This window comes from Propithecus coquereli, unplaced genomic scaffold (assembly GCF_000956105.1).
Source record: "Propithecus coquereli isolate 6110/MARCELLA unplaced genomic scaffold, Pcoq_1.0 Scaffold104, whole genome shotgun sequence".
NCBI lineage: Eukaryota > Metazoa > Chordata > Mammalia > Primates > Indriidae > Propithecus > Propithecus coquereli.
The window spans coordinates 3,060,570-3,080,151 of NW_012134303.1; the positions used below are offsets into that span (position 1 = coordinate 3,060,570).

At 37.9% G+C, this 19,582-nt stretch overlaps 1 protein-coding gene across 1 annotated transcript in view; it reads left to right on the plus strand.

The window, feature by feature from the left end:
• IL1RAPL2 (interleukin 1 receptor accessory protein-like 2) overlaps window positions 1–19,141 on the plus strand; it is a 538,096-nt gene extending 518,955 nt beyond the window's left edge. Inside the window, exons 7-8 of the mRNA XM_012644526.1 lie at window positions 5,204–5,374; window positions 18,444–19,141. Of these exons, the coding sequence (XP_012499980.1) occupies window positions 5,204–5,374; window positions 18,444–19,141 (869 nt within the window). The remainder of the gene's footprint in view (window positions 1–5,203; window positions 5,375–18,443) is intronic.
• Window positions 19,142–19,582: the final 441 nt, after the last annotated feature.

Consider the following 19,582-nt stretch of genomic DNA (forward strand, 5'->3'; position numbering starts at 1 on the left):
TAGATAAATACTGGTAAAGGCTATATGTGTGTTTTTCAAAATAGTTTTATTTTTGTAATATTCCTATATGTTTAAAATTATTTCCAAGTAAAAGTTTAACAAGGAGACATTAGTTGCTCAAGAGATAAAACAATTGCTGCCATAGCCCTTCTCCTTAGTAATAAACAAACTAAAAATCAGTTCCATTTTTTTGTCCAGAAAATTCCAATTTAGGTACTGATCATTTTTAGCCATTGCTGCCATCTGTAAAACAAATAATCATGGGAGAAACAGACTCAAAGTTATGGAGATAGTCCTTTTAAAGCTCAAAGTATACGGACCTACATATTTTGGTTGCTTATAACACCATTCTCAGAGGTGACCTCAAAGGATAAAAATTCAGAATGTAGCTTATAATTTTCTTCTGTTTGCCATTTATGGCTTTTAGAAATCTTATGAATGAAATATCAATAAAGCATTGTACTGAGCCTTATTTCTTTAAACATTCAAAAATGTTTAAAACATTTAAATGTAAAACTTTCATTTTTTCAAGAGAAATTGCCAAGTTTCCAATCAAAGCCAGTAAGAAATCATGACATGTCACTCCTTCCCCAAACTACTATAAGCCTTGGAAATGTGTAGAATGCCATAGGTAAGCCAAAATTTTAAAAAAGAGTCCAATTTGGAAATAATTACTTTCAAAAGACAGATTTAAAACTTAGTTTTCATTGTACTGAAATAGTGAATGTTACAGCTTTTGCTTATTTTTTTGAGTTGATGGTCTTACCTCAAGGGAAAGGAGTTAATTACTTTGTTTTTATTTTTATGGCGATAGATGTAACATCAAAATCTTTGAGGAATCTTTGATTTTGGTCTTATTGGTACTGTTTTGTAAATGATGATATGAGTGGATTTTAATTGACTTTTATGTTTTCACAGTAAATTAGAGAAATGCTCTTTGATGAGAATATATGCATGCTCATTTTTGAATCTACACATTTACCCAGCAATTATAGCAGCCTGTTTGAAAGTACTAGAGATTCTTATTCAGAAATATCTTCAAAATGAGAAATTAGAGCCTGTCCAACAATTATTACATACTCTTAACAATATATATGAACATGTGGTCAATTACTCTCATTTCCTATGTATAACAGTTAATATTGAAAAATATGACAGAAAATAACTAGATGGGATATATTATTGAGGAAAATGTCACTGGTTCCCAGGTGCCAACAAGTGGCTAATGTATCCAGTTGGGAATGTAAATGGTGTACTGTCTACATAAAAGAACATGAAAGGGAGGTTCCTATGATTCATTTGTTTTGAGTCCTGATTAAGCAATTTTTAATCTCTGTAAGACAGGATAGAATTTATTATGTTAATCTGCAATAATTAATTACTTTCATCACCCATACCCAATAACCCAGACTAACTGATCAGTTGTAGTATGCATTTGTAAGATTAAGTTCATGCGAATATTGTAGGACATTTCAGGGATTAAATATTCCATTTTGCATTTTTATCTCCACTGTGGCCCGTGTGGTCAAAGGTATCCAGTAATACAGAGCGTTTTGATTAAAGAATTGTATTGATGTATTTGATCAGAAATATGTATTGATTCCAAACCCGTTGTTTGGGGGGAAATGCAATATGGAGAGAGGGCACTTCAAGGAGAGTTAAAATATTTTATATTCCTACATGGAAACTTGGACCTTAAGTATACAACCTCTGGACTAGCTGAATGGAGTACAAAAAAGTCAGCAGGTATATGATGAGGATGAATAAATTAATTTTAACATTCTTTTAGAAATGTCTAGTTGCATAATGCCAAATGTCAGCCAGATAATCTACCAAATGTTTCATTTATTCATTTAAATATTTTGATACCTTATAGACACAACTTAATTTTATCTGTATACTTTTTCTTCATGTTTTCCCTTTGACCATATCTTTAGTGGTATTTCCTGAAAGTTCTTATAAAAATGCTTTATTTTTTATAAAATAAAAATCCATCCAACAAACTTTGACTTCTTAGCCATTTTTTAAATTTAATTCATTTCATTTCAGCCCGTCAAACAATGATTGCTTTGTTTATTCAACCTTTCAGGTTTTGAGTCATTAAATATTTATTAAGTGTCTACTCCGTGGCAGCTACTACACATGATACATTTACTTACATTCTTCATCTGGATCAACACTACACACACATGCACATACACACAGGTACCATAGTAGGCACTAGGTATGTAATAGTCAACAAGGTTGCAGTCTTTGTTTGCACTTTAGAAGCTAAGGGTTTAGCATTGTGTTTAGCGTAGCTACAGAAAAACTGGATTGTAAACAGGAATGGCTTCTTGATGGTGAACACAATTAAAATCAGATTTAAAAACAGGGGAGGAGAGGTGTGACAACAGGAAAATTCTTCCATAGAAAGTTTAGTTCTCTTCCTTATAATGTGTCTCTTCATTGGAAGAGGACACCTATGGTGACCACTGTGCCAGCCCTCTTCCTTATAATGCTGTCTGCCCTGTGCTCTGCTTTCTGGTTCCTCAGATGAGCTTGGTCAGCATGATTTAGCACAGAAGGCGGCTCATTAACCCTGCCTAGAAAAGTGGTGTCACTGAAGTGCCTTTCCGTTTTAAAACAATTTTCAGGCCTTGTTGTTAACCTTATTTGCATCATGTTGTTGCTTTTGCCTGATCCATCTTGCTCCTCTTTGTGAGCAACAGCTGCAACTATTCATGAGGTTTTCTTGGCTGTCTACATAAGGCTGAAGTGCATTTTTTAAACTGTGGCATCTGCGTCACTGCTGGCTCACTAGCTGGCATCCTAGAGCTTCTGGGACATCTGACATGGTGGCTTTGAGAGCTCTCTTCCTGCTCTGGCCAGCCACCATAAGCTCTTCACCTTTAGTTCATCTTAAAGGGACATGACTGAAACCAGAGGCAACTATTTTCCAATGAATGATGTACTTCTAAAATGCTAGGTAAAATTTATAATCCAGACATGTTGAGTGTTAAACACATCAAAGACAACCAAGTTCTTTGTTATAACTTGGTTTGGAATATGCAAATATAGAAATACTATTGTAGGAGAGTCTTTGTAGCATTGAACTGCAGTATCAGGATATAGGTGGAGTCAATAAGGACAGAACCAGGATTATGTAAATTTAGGCATGTTTGTAGAGCAAATAGCCATAGTCAGGACAAGCAAGGGGACAGTAGTCTGGAAGGTCTGGTCAGATGAGTCAAGGTGTCAGATAGCCATTGCAGACGGCGAGCTCATAATAAATGCTCAACAAATTATTGTTGAATGAATTAATAAGCAGTTGAATTTAGGGAGGTTTGTGAGATAGGAAAGTTATAAAATCAGAGCAACGAGGGTCTAGTCTGACATTATGGAGTTTGAGGCAGCAACACTATCCACCAAGAACAATGAAATATCTTCTGCTCATAAGAATGGAGTTGTTTGTCCTTTGGCCTATTTTATTCTTCCAGCTGTGTCTCATCGGCAGCTCTGAGTCCCAGGTGAGTAATTATAGCTGGAGAAAGTCAAGGGCCTGCAGGTGCATCCTGCACTTGATTGGAACAGGGGCAGAGGTGCTAGGATTACCAGGAGGTTCTTCCATTAGCATTGCTTATGAACATTTTCACTTCCAAGTGGAATTTTATGCACAACAGTGGAATGTGCCCAATTTGTAAGCCAAATGATCTCCTCAACCATCCAGGGCCGTCCTTCATGTGCATCTGCTTCTAGGCAATCAAGTAACCCAACCAAGGTTTATGGAAGCCTTCTGCAGCCAGAGGACATGCTAAAGAGTATTAACCCTTCCTCCTGGTTTTAGGCACCATCTTAACATAAATAACTAGAGTTCCTTTCGTGTTGGGGTGGCGAAGGCTGAAATCTTACTAGAATTAAAACAACATAATCCTACCTCAGGTATCTGTGGATAATGAGGGAATTCTGTCTAACCCTAAAACAGGGTATCTATATGTCATTGTATGTATATAGTTTGTTCCTCCTTTGGCAGGTAGAACCAAATCATGGTGTAGGTAATGGCGTGGGTAAGCGAATGGCTGCTTCATTCTATAATTTACCTTTTGGTCAGGTTTTAGCTATATTCTAATTAGATCTGTTTTAATGGAAAATAGTGATGTGTTTTAGAAACAAATCCTGAAACGCTTACCAGTCTTTCAAAATTATTATTTGCAAGTAACTGGGTTTATTTATAGTTCCACACGAGTCTATGCTCACTACATTAACTTTTAAAAATAATTTTTCTATACATAAGGGAATTTTGAAAATCCAACTGTAACTTTTCCAATGTGACCTTCTAAAACCCATGGGGACTAATATCTTGAATAACTGTGTTCATTAACATTTTGCAGGAAAAAATGCATGCATACATGCACATTTTCTCTTTAGAGAGACTGGCTCCAAGCCAATACAGCAAAGGAGGAAAAGAAATACACTCCAAAACACAGTTAACTCCCTGACTAAATGTGTGAAGGGAAAAACCTAATTTGGCAATACTGGAAGGATGTATATTTTGAAACAAAGGCTTCTTTTGGAAGCTTGTGTCAAATTAGTTGGCCATGGACTGAACAAGAATAACAGGCAGTGCACTTGTGTGAAAACCCAGCTGCTGTCTGCGATATTTGGTAATGAACTGCTTTTTGTATATGAAGATGACTCTACTAAGCAACTGGAAGTATGGCATGTGCTGTGAGTAGTGTCTCCAGGAGTGAGGCTGGATTATTCCAATCTTCCACACTCTAGGGCCCAGCCCCTGTTGGATCTTTTGCACATATTTGTGCAAACAAGGTATGGTCTGTGACCAAGTAACAGAGCCAAGCCAACTGGCACATAAAGGGTTCAAATCCATGACTTTGGCCTATTTAGTCCTGCATTCAAACACGCTGAGCTAATCATTCACACATCATTGAACATCACAAATGTGTATAGTCGCTGAAAGTCACAAATAATAATTGTCTGTTATTTCATTCTGACTACACGTGGATCATTGCCATAAGAGTTCTGTTCATATGTGACAAGGTTGGATTAGATTTCTTAGAACATGGCTTGTGACTTATTTTTTTCCAATTGTTAAAGACAGTCACTAATTATTGCGCTATCCCAGCCTGTTAGAATCTACAGACTTTTAGTACTTAAAGATAACCTGCTAATACTTACAACCCTTTTGTTGTTCTTTATATTTAAGACAACAAGGAATATGATGCCTATCTCTCTTACACAAAAGTGGATCAAGATACTTTAGACTGTGACAATCCTGAAGAAGAGCAGTTTGCTCTTGAAATACTGCCAGATGTCTTAGAAAAACACTATGGATATAAACTCTTCATCCCAGAAAGGGACCTGATTCCGAGTGGAAGTAAGTACTTTCAAGTTTTGTATTTAAAACATTCCATTTCTTCTAGGAAGTTACATGAAAGCTTCAAACATCAGAGCCAAGTATTTAGACAGTTGTTTCTCACAGATTTTAGTAAATTCAAATTTCTCCCCAATGCCTATGTTCTGACTTTCTACCATCTGAATTTTTTAAAGGCATTCTCACTTATATTTTAGGTGTGGTTTCTAAATGGTGCCTTCATGGTGTTTTTTATTATATTGCCTTAGCGTTCTGAGAAAATGACGGTCCTTTAAAAAAATCTGTAAAACTTAAAGCCTTTTCAGTATGTTTCAGTTCCAAAGCTGGTCTTCTGTCATTGCACTTCTACTTATACCTACAATCATTGTCACTAATAATTATGAATCTGTGCCTTTCAATCTTGTTACTCATTATGCCTTGTCACTCATTCCCAGATTTATGGAAAAATCCACTTAAAAAAGGTATATGAGGCCATTGGGTACAACACCCTCATTGTGTATCTAAATTATTTTCAAGAAGTACTGTAGGCTTGAATGCTACATTTAAGTTATGCTGCATATTGAAAGCTACATTTGACCTTTCCAAATAAATTCAGATTCAAGTTAAAATATGTACTTTGTTCCTGTTAACGTTCAGAGTGCGTACACGGTAAAATGTAAGGAGAATACAGAGAAGCCTGTGATATGGTCCCTGCCCTCAAAGAGCTTAAAATGCCATTGAGGGAAAATAAAATTGCTAGAACTCATTTGCATATGTGTCTCTGCTAATATCCTTGAAAGGGGAAGATTGAACTGGTAACTACAAATCAGAACATGTTAATTTAAACACACGTGATAATAATAAGATAAAAAAGCTTCTATTTCCAGTACTTGACAATATATAAAATACTTTCACATATGTTATTTCACTTCATTTTTACAATAGCCCTGTGTAGAGAGAGAGCAGGTATTTACATCCACATCTTCCAGATAAGGAAACAAAGCCTCAAAGAATTCAAGATCAGACAGCCGGCAAACAGTAGAGCGGGTGTGGAACCTCGATCTCTTTGACTTTGGTTCTCACTCTGCTGGATCATGCTGGTCCTCAATAACATTTATGCAGATCATCAGCGGTCCACCATGGTCACCAGAATGACAGGAGACAGATAAAAACAACTGAGTGTCGGTTGTTCATCTCTTTTCTTACGTTGCATGTATATTTATGTATGTTGGTGTATGCAGGTTAGTATGCACACACACGTGCATGGAAAGAAACAAAACAATATTTATTAGTCCATCCTGTCCCACAAATGCAAGAATTCCCCAAGCTTCTTCTCATGCTCTTCACTGTTTTCTTTCTGGAATCTCCCCCGACTTTGTGAGTTGGAATACCATCCTCTATTGATTGATTCCCCAGGGAACATCCTGATATCTTAGAGTCATTTTTTATTCTTCTGTGTCTTTCTCCCAAATCCAGTGTCCCCTGCATCTTTTTCATTCTCACTTCTACCATCCCAGTATAGGCCTTAATTAGCTTCCTCCTGAGATGTTGATTATCTGTTTACTTTCCTTATCTTTCCTCCCATCCATCTAGCCCCACTAATATCATGTACGCCTCCTTGGTCATGTCATTTCCGTGTTCAATAAACTTGAGTTGTTCACTGTTTCCTACAGGATAACATCCATAACCCTTAGCTAAACACTTCTACAATCTGCATAGATGCCTTTGCAAATCCTATTTATCCTTCTTCTTATTACTGCCTTTGTGAAAAGCCCATAATAATCTCTCCAACCCTAGAATTCATGGTGTATAATTACTTGTTTGACAGTGAATTTTGTACTCCTGTGATATTTTGTATTGGTTTACAATTGTGTGTAGCTTTCCATCTATTTATGTCTTGTCTAGTCAGCAAGATAATAAACTCCATGAGGACAGGGACTGTATCTCATTTATCTTCATACCCCTATTGTCATCTAGCAGAAGACTTAAGCCCACTATGTGCTTCATAGATGCTTGTTGACTTTGAACAGTGTTAGTTTAAGACGAGAGGAAATTATGAGAATGAAATAAATAAGGGCTTAAATTTTTACATGACGGTATCTGAAAGACCTTTTCCCTTAACAAGGTGAATGTGAAACTTAAAAATGATTTTTCTACTAAAAGAAAAAAAAATGTGGGTAATTCATAAAAATAATCTGAGTCCTTAGAATGAGCTAGTAAGTATATTGCTTTTGTTTTTTCAGATATTAGAAAGAATATCTACAAAACACTCTTCTACTATTTTTGGCCTAACTCAGTAGATTTCTATGTGTTTTTTACCAGGAACATTTTGTTAAATGTAGAAATTCTGCACAAATCTATTTTTAGAGTGATAATATCCTAAATTGTATCAAGGTAATATCATTACCAAAGTGAAATCAATATCATATGTCCAGTCATCTTCAACAGGACTCAACGTGATGCCAGCCTTTCCACCTTCTTGCATTCCATAATTGTTGGCACCACAATAGGCTGTCTTTATCAACCCCAACAAGTGACTAAAAAATGTCATTCTTTATGTCTGAACATATCAACAATAATTATCTTTGTTCTGACCTAGAAAACAGTGCTTCACCGTTATGCACATTAGAAAGGGAAATGGAGACAACGTGGAGTACAGGTGATCCACTTTACCTAAGACTTAGCAGATGACACTTGCTTATTGTGTAATGAATGAAGCAGATACTGTGAGTGGGTGAGAGTGAGACCCAGAGAGCCTGAGAATGAGAAAGATGCAAAGTTGTGTCCTCTTAGAGCTCCATTTTGACGACCTGACACATCAGTCAAATCAACCCCCTATATCAATTTAGCCAAACAGGTGGTAGAGTATTTTACACCTCATCGAGGTTGTTTGGATAAATTGATTGAGATCAATTAATTGTTTTGGTACATCATAGACTGTCTGAAAGTCCTCCTTTACCACGGGGTATGAGGCTTGCACAAGCCATAAAACTTCCCAACTCAAAACTACAAGATTTTAATTGACTATAACACACTGTATAAGAGATGATAGGAGGAAGTCACCTAGTTTACCTTGGCATTTAAAAGAATTCAACATAGGCCAGGCACAGTGGCTCACACCTGTAATCCCCCCAGCACTTTGGGATGCCAAGGTGGGAGGATTGCTTGAGGCTAGGAGTTTGAGACCAGCCTGGGCAACATAGCAAGACCCCATCTCTAAAAAAAAAAATTTGTTTTAATCAGCCAGATGTGGCTGATAGTAGTTCATGCCTATAGTCTCAGCTACTTGGGAGCTGAGGTGAGAGGATCGCTTGAGTCCAGGAGTGCGAGACTGCAATGAACTATGATTGTGCCACTCCACTCCAGCCTGGGTGACAGAGTGAGACTCTGCCCCCCCCCAAAAGGAATTCAACATAAAAACACCCAAGACAATGTCATTAGAATAGGAAGAGATTTTATAGTCCATAGAAAATCATTTTAATTTTCTTTGAAATTGTGCAACCATCAGACTGAGCAGGGGCTTGGATCTTGTGTCCTCAGTGGTACACAGGAAGACTCCTTTTACAAGTAAGCCATTTGGGACAACTATGCAGTTTTTAGATGCAACCACTGGAGGGTGTTTGATTTTAATCCTTCCTTCCTGAACGAGGAAATTCATGTTCTCTGAATTCCGATTTGCGAGTGGAACCTGCAGAGGCTCTTAAAAAGGCCCTTTGACAATTTTTCTTTTCCATCAACATTTCAGAGCTAGCTGAGCAGTCACCATGTCACGATTAACGAGTTTTTCCTTGGCATTTTTAGCACGCATTCAGGAAGTCGATGAAGTATATGAATAATATACTTGATTTACACATGAATGACAGAGTAGAACATTTTGGACTTGGTGTATGTGTGTTATTAAAGAAGCTTCTGTGGTCTGTATTTGCAGCCATTGGTACAGATTTAACAGCTTATACTATATAAATATAGACACATTCCTGAGGGGAAAAAACCTAGTTACAGTATTATAAGCTGTGTTTGTCCCTCACATCTCATTTAAAACATGTTGACCTAAGACTACTCCTTCCTCCAAAAACTAGCAATGAGGCCTTTGAGGACTATAAAAGCAGACTTCATAAGATCATTCTCGATCTATAACAATAATTTTCTACAAATCAAATTGATGAAGTCTATGACACAAACCCATTCATGTTTACTGTCTTCACTTTTGATGTATGTTCAGTTTCTTTTGTACCACTCTTACAGTATTCCAACTTAACCTCATCAACACACAAACCTTTCCAATGCACACAGTTTCAAAAGCACATGCAAATTTCTCTCTCACACACATATAACCAAGAGTTCTCAGAAATACTGAATACAAAAATGTCACTTTCCAAGGTGAACTGGAGGTGTCTGTACCCTTCTCACACGCCCTACCAGGGACATGTTGTTCTTTGGCCATCATGAACCAGCAGAGATGGTAAGATTTGATGCAAATATTTTTCCTAAATGCTGAAACTAAGTCTTCCGATCTGGACATTATTTTCCTGGCAGTGACTACCTTTCCATTCTTGAGCCTGTGGCTAGGATCTTCCTTATGTTTTCTCAGGTTGGGTGCCTAAATGTGGCAAGAATTCCTACTTTCCAGTAAAAGTTTGGTCTGTCTCTTCCCAGACTAGAAACATCTGTCCCTTAGAACAGTAAAAGCAACTTTGTTGCCAACAGGCATCTGAATGTCAGAAGTGACAAGCAACCAAAAGAAAGCCAGATAGAAAACACCCTACTCAAACTGCCTAGAGACACAAACTTGAGAAGTAGAGATTTTCTCACCCCTGCAGCTGCTGGGTTTTGTGGTGTAAAGTATTCTACACAGAGCACATTGTGTTCATGGGGCCTAGTGGATCCTTCAGGAATGAACAGATGTGCTCTGAAGCTGACATGTGACCAACAGAACCCAGCTGTGCAATTGAGATCCTGAGATTGGGGACATTTTTGGATGAGTACCATTTAGGCTCTTGGGCCCATCTTATCTCAGCGTTTCTGTAGAGATTAAAAAACATAAAAATATAAAAGGTTATTGAATCAGGCTGTGGGCCACTAGTCAGATGGAGAAAATAACATTCTAAGACTAAAAGTAGAAAAAACCCAATCCTGTAGTTTTTATTTCCCGTTAATAGAAATCAACTAAGATGCTTAAAAGTGCATATGCAATATTTATTAATAATTATAAATTAAGCCAGTTCTGCCTGAAGCTTTAGAAAAAGCTATAGATGTCTAAGTAGACTTTGAAGAGGAAAAAATCCTTCAAAGGTTTTTACCTCAGTTTCCCTTTCTATTCATAGGAAGACTATGGAGATCTGTGTGTGATTTATTCATGCATGATTGTACTGGAGAAATACAATAGTGAACAAAAAATACTATTGTGCTTACGGCTGATCAACCATGTCTGTTAAAATTATGTTTATGGGCCGGGCGCGGTGGCTCACGCCTGTAATCCTAGCACTCTGGGCGGCCGAGGCGGGTGGATCGCACAAGGTCAGGAGTTTGAGACCAGCCTGAGCAAGAGCGAGACCCCATCTCTACTAAAAAAAATAGAAAGAAATTATCTGGACAACTAAAATAATATATAGAAAAAATTAGCCGGGCATGGTGACACATGCCTGTAGTCCCAGCTACTCGGGAGGCTGAGGCAGTAGGATCTCTTGAGCCCAGGAGTTTGAGGTTGCTGTGAGCTAGGCTAATGCCACGGCACTCACTCTAGCCAAGGCAACAGAGTGAGACTCTGTCTCAAAAGAAAAAAAAAAAATTATGTTTATGAATTTGGCCTCTCAAGTATCAAATTGTCTTTTCATTTGTTTCCATGCTCAGTTTTCCATGAGTTTCTCTCACTCAAGAATCCTAGGACTTCTTCAGTAACTTAAAGGAAAAATTATAATGTCTGATTACATTCTTGCATTTGCTAGACTCCTTACTGGTCTAATCTTCGGTTCTTTACTGCTTAGAACTAGGCATGTGATTGTGCTGACAATGAAATGACAAATGACTGGAGAATACATCTGGTGTCAGATGATCCCTAGTCACTTCTGAAGTGAGGCATGCAAAAAAACATTTTTGTGCATGGATCTGTAAGTATTCATTGCCAATAGTTCCTCTAATAGCTAAAAAGATTGGACACCATTCAATTAAGTTGTCCCTGGGGAGTAATAAAATCCTTTCCAGGCAATCCAATGTCTGTGACCTAAAAAGTGTGAGGCAGGAGTAACATGTACAACCATGGAAATTTAACAGATTGTGTGAAATTTACTCACATAGAATAAAATTAGATGCGTCCACCATCCCCTTCATGTTAGACTCAAAAGAGAGAAAACTGTACTCCAATATGCCCAGAAATATACTGAAGTCAATGGACCGAGGTTTCTCATAAAAGTGTGACGTTTAGGTTAGAATTTATTATGTAGAATATGTGGGTGGTACAAAGGACAAGCATCTTAAAAAAACGAACAAACAAACAAACAAACAAAAAACATAGTAGAAGACCAGGATAAGATTAAGTACTAATGGAAACACAGAAAAGACTGTGTGAGTAGCAAGTGGCTTTGTTCCATATTTAGTAAGGTTGCACTGGTAGAAATTAGTTACATCTACAAATTTTTAGGGCTTGAATTGAATGGAGAAGAGAAGAGAGGGAGGACATTTTACAGGCTCTCTTTCTTTGCTACTTTCCATTTTTTTTTCTGTCAGTATTCTCTAAATAGTTCCCCTTCCCTACCCCTATTCTCTGTAAGGAGGTGAAGAGAGAAGAGAAAGAAGATAGATATGTGGATAGCATTCCAGAGTGAATTCTTCCCACTATCACGTGTCCCCTCCTACCCACAGGTGAAATGCAAAAGCAAAAGTAAAGGGCTCATTACTAGAAAGATAGCCTCTAAAGTCAAAGCTGTAAATAAACAAAGTTCCCTGCACTCACAAGGTCTCAGCAAATCCATGTTAACTGCTGAGCAAACTACTAATCAGAATTACTTAGGACCTTTATACCAGTCAAGAGAGGAAAAAAAAAAAAAAACTCCTGGCTAGGAAATTTAGCCCAGCTAACTGTGAATTATCAAGCCAAGGACTTGGAAGACAAGAGGGTAAGGAAGGTTTTTGCAGGGCAAGGAATGTCACATACAGTTAGAAAGGCCCCCTGTATAAACACACACACACACACACACACACACACACACACACACACACACACACAGACACCTGGCTAAATAAATGCTGTGTAGCCTCAATCTCTTTGGCAGACAACAGAGACAGAATCATACATCTGCCAGAGGCAGAATCAAGATCCAAAAGCTTTAGCAACATCAGCCAAGATAGAGTCAACCTCTGTAACTCTTCCGATAGGCTAGTATTTAGCATCATTATTTATGATCCAGATAGTATTTTCAGTGAGACTACATTATAAAGTACCTACTGTAAGCCTCTAGTGATACCAAAGGTCTGATATTTTTCCCAAATATATAGTGGTGGTCTGATATTTTTCCCAAATATATAGTGGTGAATAATATACTTTTCTTTGACACATGGGAAACCTGTGTGGGCTTGATTTTAAGTCCTGATATAAAACCTATAGATTTGATAAATATCACTGTTGATAGCTATCAATTAGCTAATGTTTCCAAAAATTTAGTAGAGCATGATCTGTTTTGATGCACCCTGTCTCATCCTAATGATGTGTCCATTTAACAAATACCTGCTAAACATAGCTGTGGGTTTAAGCATATCGAAGCACTATTGTTTGAATCTGGCAAAGTAATAAACTATGCCTTTGTCTACAGGTTATTTGTCTTTTAACTTTTTTAAAAAAAATGCTACATGCTCCTGATAATAACCTTGATATAAGCGGAAGTGTCAACACAAATATAATTTGTAAGGAGATAATTGATTAGTTTGAGAAATCAGATGGTGAATAGGCAGTAGCAAGACCACATGGAAATTCATGAATATAGAGTTTTTTTCTCCCTTCTTCTTCTGCCTACATCTGCAGCAGACTCAGAGGCTTGGGAATTAGGAGAGTATTGAGTTCCTTTGGAAAAGTATATGCATTCCATTAGAAGAAATTTCTCGAGGCTGCCGTTCTTTCTGCTTCTATTTTGTCTCTTTATTTCCTCTTTCAGTTTGCCTTTTTGCTTTGTTAATAAATGGCATAGTTTATTTTCAAGTCCATTTTCTAGATCCAATTCTATTTCTCCTCTAAATGTACCAGAATTTTGTTTTATGCAACTGTCCCTGGAAAAGATTTTAAAATTGGATTTGTTTTGTTTTTCATAAAGTTTTAGGCAGTCACTTTCCTTGCTTCCTACAATACCGATGCTACTGGCATGATCTTTTTTTATTTCTCTAATAGGTACACAACTCCCAAAGAGAGTCTAGTGACGATGTATTTTATTCCAGAATATTTTTTCTCTGTCAACTCCCTGCATAGACAAAAGAAAAAGTGTCCTTGCATTTATACTTATAATGTGAAAAATGAATTTATACCAAATTAAACACCCCAATCAAAACTATGTTCACGGAGATTTTTTTCCTCATCTGATTGTGAAGATCACAAATAGTTTAAATGTACTTGGCTTTGTTTCGTGTCTGATAATCTGCTGTGGTTTCACAGAATTGTCTAGAGAAACAGAAGCCTATCAGACACAATCCCCTTTGGTCTTTTCTGTCATCAGAAGTAACATCAAACCAAAATTTGCAAAGAAATGACTTAGTGACCTTTTATTTAAGGGATATCTTATATTTTTATGTGCAAAAAAAGAGTCTTTTATGGGATTCCTGCTACTCAATTGCTAAATTTTCCTGAACAAGTCAGGGCAAGATTTAGTGAGTATTCATATGTGCTGTGGATTTAGGGATTTTTTTTTTTAAAAACATTTCTTTATTATCTCTTCGTGGTAACAAGCTTTTTAAAACATTTTCTGAAGGTTTCTAAAATGTCTCCCACAAAACCACAGCCCTACCAGGGCAAACCCCACTGCCTGTCAGAGACTACACTAACTATGAACTAGCAATGTCTTAACTTGATACCTGTTTCTGCTTAGTTTATTTGGAACTTTTCCAAACCTAACCACCCTGCTTGGTCTATAATTCAGGGGTGGCAAACCTTCTCTGTAAAGCTCCAGATAGTCAATATTTTAGGCTTTGTGGATCATATATGGTCTCAGTTGAATCATCATCATCTTCTTCTTTTACAACTCTTTAAAAATGTAAAAAATCATTTGTAGCTCACACAGGCCATACAAAACTGGACATGTGCCTAATGGATCAGCCTCCAAATCAAAGTCATTGGAGGCAGATGTGCAACCCCAGGCTGAGGGGGGATTATTTGGGGCACTTGCTTCGTAGACGCCAGTAACAATTCCCTGGCTAAAGATTAGCAAGTAAAAAAATATGAACTCTGTCAATTTGGTCTCTTCCTCATTTACTTATATTTTCCATGATGGCTAGGTTTTTGTTTCTTCCCCAAAGACAAAGAGAAAAGACTTAAGAAAGGAGGGAAGAAGGACGGCAGAGGGAGATAAGAGAGAGAAGGAAGGAGAGGAAGAGAGGGACAGACATAAAGAAAGAGAAAGCAAGCAAAGAAGCAGGTAGAAGGAAAAGAGGAAGGAAAGGGCAGAAAAAGCAAAAAAAAGGGATAAAGAGAAAGGGAGAGGGGGGAAAAGAGGGAGAAGAAGAGAGAAAAACAGAGAGCGAGCCAGAATATGGAAGCTAGGGCACAGTCTCTCCTTCTTTTCCTTAGAGCCAGGCAGCTCTTAGAGGCACCTCCCCAGCTGCTTTCAAACATTGAGGTTGCTGCCCAGCCACTGATCGCCATCCCAAGAAGTGAAATGTGGGCTTCACATCTGAAAACTTCCACTTGGTTTTTCACCAAGTGAAATGGAACACGAGATTCAGGGCCCAAGCAAATGGCTCATGTTTTCTTTGGGACACTTGGGCTGTGTCTACCCAGGGAAAATTTTGATGTACTGACTGACTGACTCCAGTGCATATGATTAATGTATACATAGGGCAAACCAGGATAATTCAGACCTTTTTTCTTCCACAGCAGGTTTTCAGCCGGAATTATCTGGATGGTTGCCTCAACTCTCCACTAGGCTTTGCCAGGATAAGCACAGCCAGTGTAGTATGCAGGAGACAGGGACCACTCCCTCTCTCCAAGGTTCCCTTCAACACCCACACCCTGTGCAGCTGAGTGGAGTGGGATCTGTCCTGACAGGCCTTCCTTCTGGGGGCAAATGTAAATTCTGTCTAATGAGTCGCTGAGAAGCCCCAAGAACCCTAAATGTTGCATTCTGCTTAGCTGGCAAATGGCAAAATAGAATATACGGGTGAAGGAGGAGAACCACGCTAATGGGGAAAAAATGTTACCCTGGTCCCTCCCCCATCCCAGAAAGAGGCTAGCAAAGCCCCAAAGCCCATGAGATCTCAATCACATGAAATAGCACATATGTGTGTAGTTTGTCCTATGACTGTGGACACCCGGATTGTAATTTTCTTTTCAGTGGAGACATGTATAGATCAAACTTGATTTTTTAAAAGTCTAGTTTAAAAGTACATGTAGACTACATCTTAGCACACAGAAATAGTGTTGTTTCTAGAGGTACACCTTATGTGACAGAGTCCTCCTGACAAGGGTTTGTACAGATCAGTTTTAAAAGTTATATTACAAGCTACCATTAGAGAGGGACAAATATTACTCACAGTAACCCCTTGGTAAATTATTCTGTGAAGAATCCTTCTATAAAATTAACAAAGTATTTATTTATCTATTTATTTTTATTTCCAAGTATTACGGGGGTACAAATGTTTTTGGTTACATAGATGGCTTTTGTAATGCTCAAGTCAGAGCCCATCCCCTCCTCCCCCCTCCCTCCTGCTTGATTTCCTTTCAAATTTACTTCCCTCTCTGCACATGTGTGCTTATCAGTTAGTTCCAATTTAATAGCCAGTACATATGGTGTTTGTTTTTCCATTCTTTAGACATTTCACTTAGGATAATGGTCTCCAGTTCCATCCAAATTGTTGCAATTTGTTTGAAAAATTAAATTAAATAAATTAACTTGAAAAAAATTAACAATTAACTCATAATTCACCTGGTAAAACTGTTATTTTAATAGACTCCTGCACTGATTTTCATAGGCTCCTGCACTTATACCATGGTTCTGGGTTTGGGTTTTGTTCTGTTTTGTTTTGTTTGGGAGGAAAGGTGAAAAGAATCCTGGGAAAAATGCATGATAGTTTATTTTACTGTATCTTACAGATCCAACTTCTAATGATGAAGCTTCCCACATAACTTCTTTCTTTTTGGGAGCAGAAAGAAAGGAAGAAAATGAAGAGTCAGAGCTGTTGATACATTGGGATAGTATTTTTCCACTCTATTGAAACTTTCTACCTTTCCTTCCATTCTGTTTCACCAGTTCTCTAAGTGATAATTACAGAGTGATAACTTCCCCATTGCTACTTGTGTGGTGCTTTTTGTTTTGTTTTGTTTTTGAAGATTTCACTGCTGATTTTCCCCCTTGAATAAGTAATCTCTGAAATAAAACACTCTTAAGAATAAAAAAACTCTTAAGAGGTTCCCTCCCTACTTAGAAATTGCCTTCTCCCTCAGATACAGTCATTGTAACTACTGCATGAGAAAGTCCTGAAATGTATTAAGTCAAAACCTAAACAGCAGTAACAACAAATTGTTAAATGGGTGATTCTATGTGTATCTCTTAAAAAGTCTTTTGTTTACCTGTAGGGTGTATAGAAAGTTTGCTCATTTTCACTTGTGGAAGTTTTCTTGCTGCCAAGTGGTGAAAATAAACTCTGGAAAAGAGAGATCATCTGTAAAATATGCCTTCTGTAAAATAAGTTTCTCTTTTCAAATGGCTTGTACCGGGCTGTTTGGTAGCCCCACGCTATGTGTTCGATGTGACTCCTTGAAAGCAGTCTGTAACCTTGGGCAGATTTGCGGTGACAAATGTTGCTACGCTTCTGTAAGCACTGCTTCTGCTAGAGGGCACTGTACATGAGACAAGGCCTTGTGCTCTGCTTAGTAAAGACAGCTCTCTGGTGCAGCACCTGTGTCCAAGTCTCCATTTGTTAACACATGTGTGCGTTTCCCTTTTTGGCAGATAAGACTTTGGGAAGCATGATTGCAAAGGGATTATTCCATGGGGTAAACAAATCGAGAGCTAGTTGAGTGTCTTTCTGCCATGCAAAAGCCATAACATATTCGCCTCACTTTCAGAATTGCCTCACAAAGGAGGGCAAAGATTTACTTTTCACTTCGTAGACTCCTCCTCCTTCACCCGTTCATTCCACACCATCCCCCACCTCCAATTCTACCCTTCACTCTTCCTGGGAATAAAAAGCAGCTGGTTCAAATTAAACTCATGGGCACATGCCACTTCCCTATCTCCGGCTTTGAAGGGCACAATGGAGAATCTAAATTTGCAAATGACAGAAGGTATTTTGAGAAACAAGCTATGATTCTAGAAGAGAATTTTCCACCATCTATATATCACAATTATCTCTTAAGTAGTTAATATTCAGGGCCCCTCTACTCGTCTAGTAGTTGAAGACTAGGGGTCATATATACAATTGGTATTTGTCATTGAGAAATAAATAATATTAATAAAAAAGAAAACTAGCGAGGAAAACCAAACCCAACCCATAAATGCAGGAACCCTGAAATTTATTAAAAGGCTCCATTTCTCTTTTCATTGACCCATTGATTGCTTGTTCACTTAGAGTACTAGCCTGGAAGCCTGCCTTCAATTAAATGATTAAATAAACAAAAGTCACTAAAATGCCACCTAAGCTATGAAGAAACCAGAGTTTGTGTTAACCAACAGAACGCTGTAAGTAATGACGAGGGCAGAGAAAATAAGGATCATAAGCAGTGTTTTTTTAATATTTCTGTCTTTAAGGAAACAGGCTTTTTGAATGTGCAATAGAAGAAAAGCAAGTGTAATGGACTTTAGTGAAAGACTGGATCTTTGCTATACTAGAGTGCAAACCTGGTTCTTTAAAGACTGGCAATGTCTTTGTTTTACTCTTTCTCTCTTTCTGTGATTTGTAGCATACATTGAAGATCTCACAAGATGTGTTGAGCAAAGCAGAAGACTTATTATCGTGCTAACTCCCAACTATATTCTCAGACGGGGATGGAGTATTTTCGAACTGGAAAGCAGACTCCATAACATGCTAGTCAGTGGAGAAATCAAGGTGATTTTGATCGAGTGTACAGAATTAAAAGGGAAGGTGAATTGCCAGGAAGTGGAATCGTTAAAGCGCAGCATCAAACTTCTGTCCCTGATCAAGTGGAAGGGACCCAAAAGCAGCAAATTAAATTCTAAATTTTGGAAGCACTTAGTATATGAGATGCCCATCAAGAAGAAAGAAATGCTGTCTCGGTGCCATGTTCTGGACTCTGCAGAACAAGGACTTTTTGGAGAACTCCAGCCTATACCCTCTATTGCCATGACCAGTACCTCGGCCACTCTGGCGTCATCTCAAGCTGATCTCCCTGATTTCCATCACTCAGATTCAATGGAAATGAGGCACTGTTGCAGAGGGTATAAACACGACATGCCAACTACCACCTTGCCAGTACCTTCCTTAGGCAACCACCACACTTACTGTAACCTGCCTCTGACGCTACTCAATGGACAGCTGCCCCTTAATAATGCCCTGAAAGATACCCCGGAATTTCATAGGAACAGTTCTCTGCTACCTTTATCATCCAAAGAGCTTAGCTTCACCAGCGATATTTGGTAGTGAAAAATCTGAATTCCCTGAACAGCTATACGAGCATACAGAATTTCTGCTATACCAAGCATAAAGTACACCTAATAACAGTGAGGTGCTGACAAAATGTTTGAAGAAAAAGGCACAGAAATCGCTTTTGTACTTAAATATTTTTGTTTACATTTCCAGAATAGTGGGGGGAAAGAAGGACCTGCTTTTGTAGTATGGCACCTTGTTCCAATGTACAGTTTTGATTTCTTCCTGAAAACAAAAATTTTAAAATCCTGTTGTTTTAGAGTAGGTTTTATGATACCACGTGGACTGCAAGCTTAGGTGAGCTACCTTCTCCATATTTATGAATATTTCAGTATTTCCATGGCATTTGAAATAAGGAAGGCTTAAAGACTTTAATTGAATTTGGAAATTCTAAACTGAGTTTAAGAGGAAAAGAGAATTTCCATAGAGTCCTGA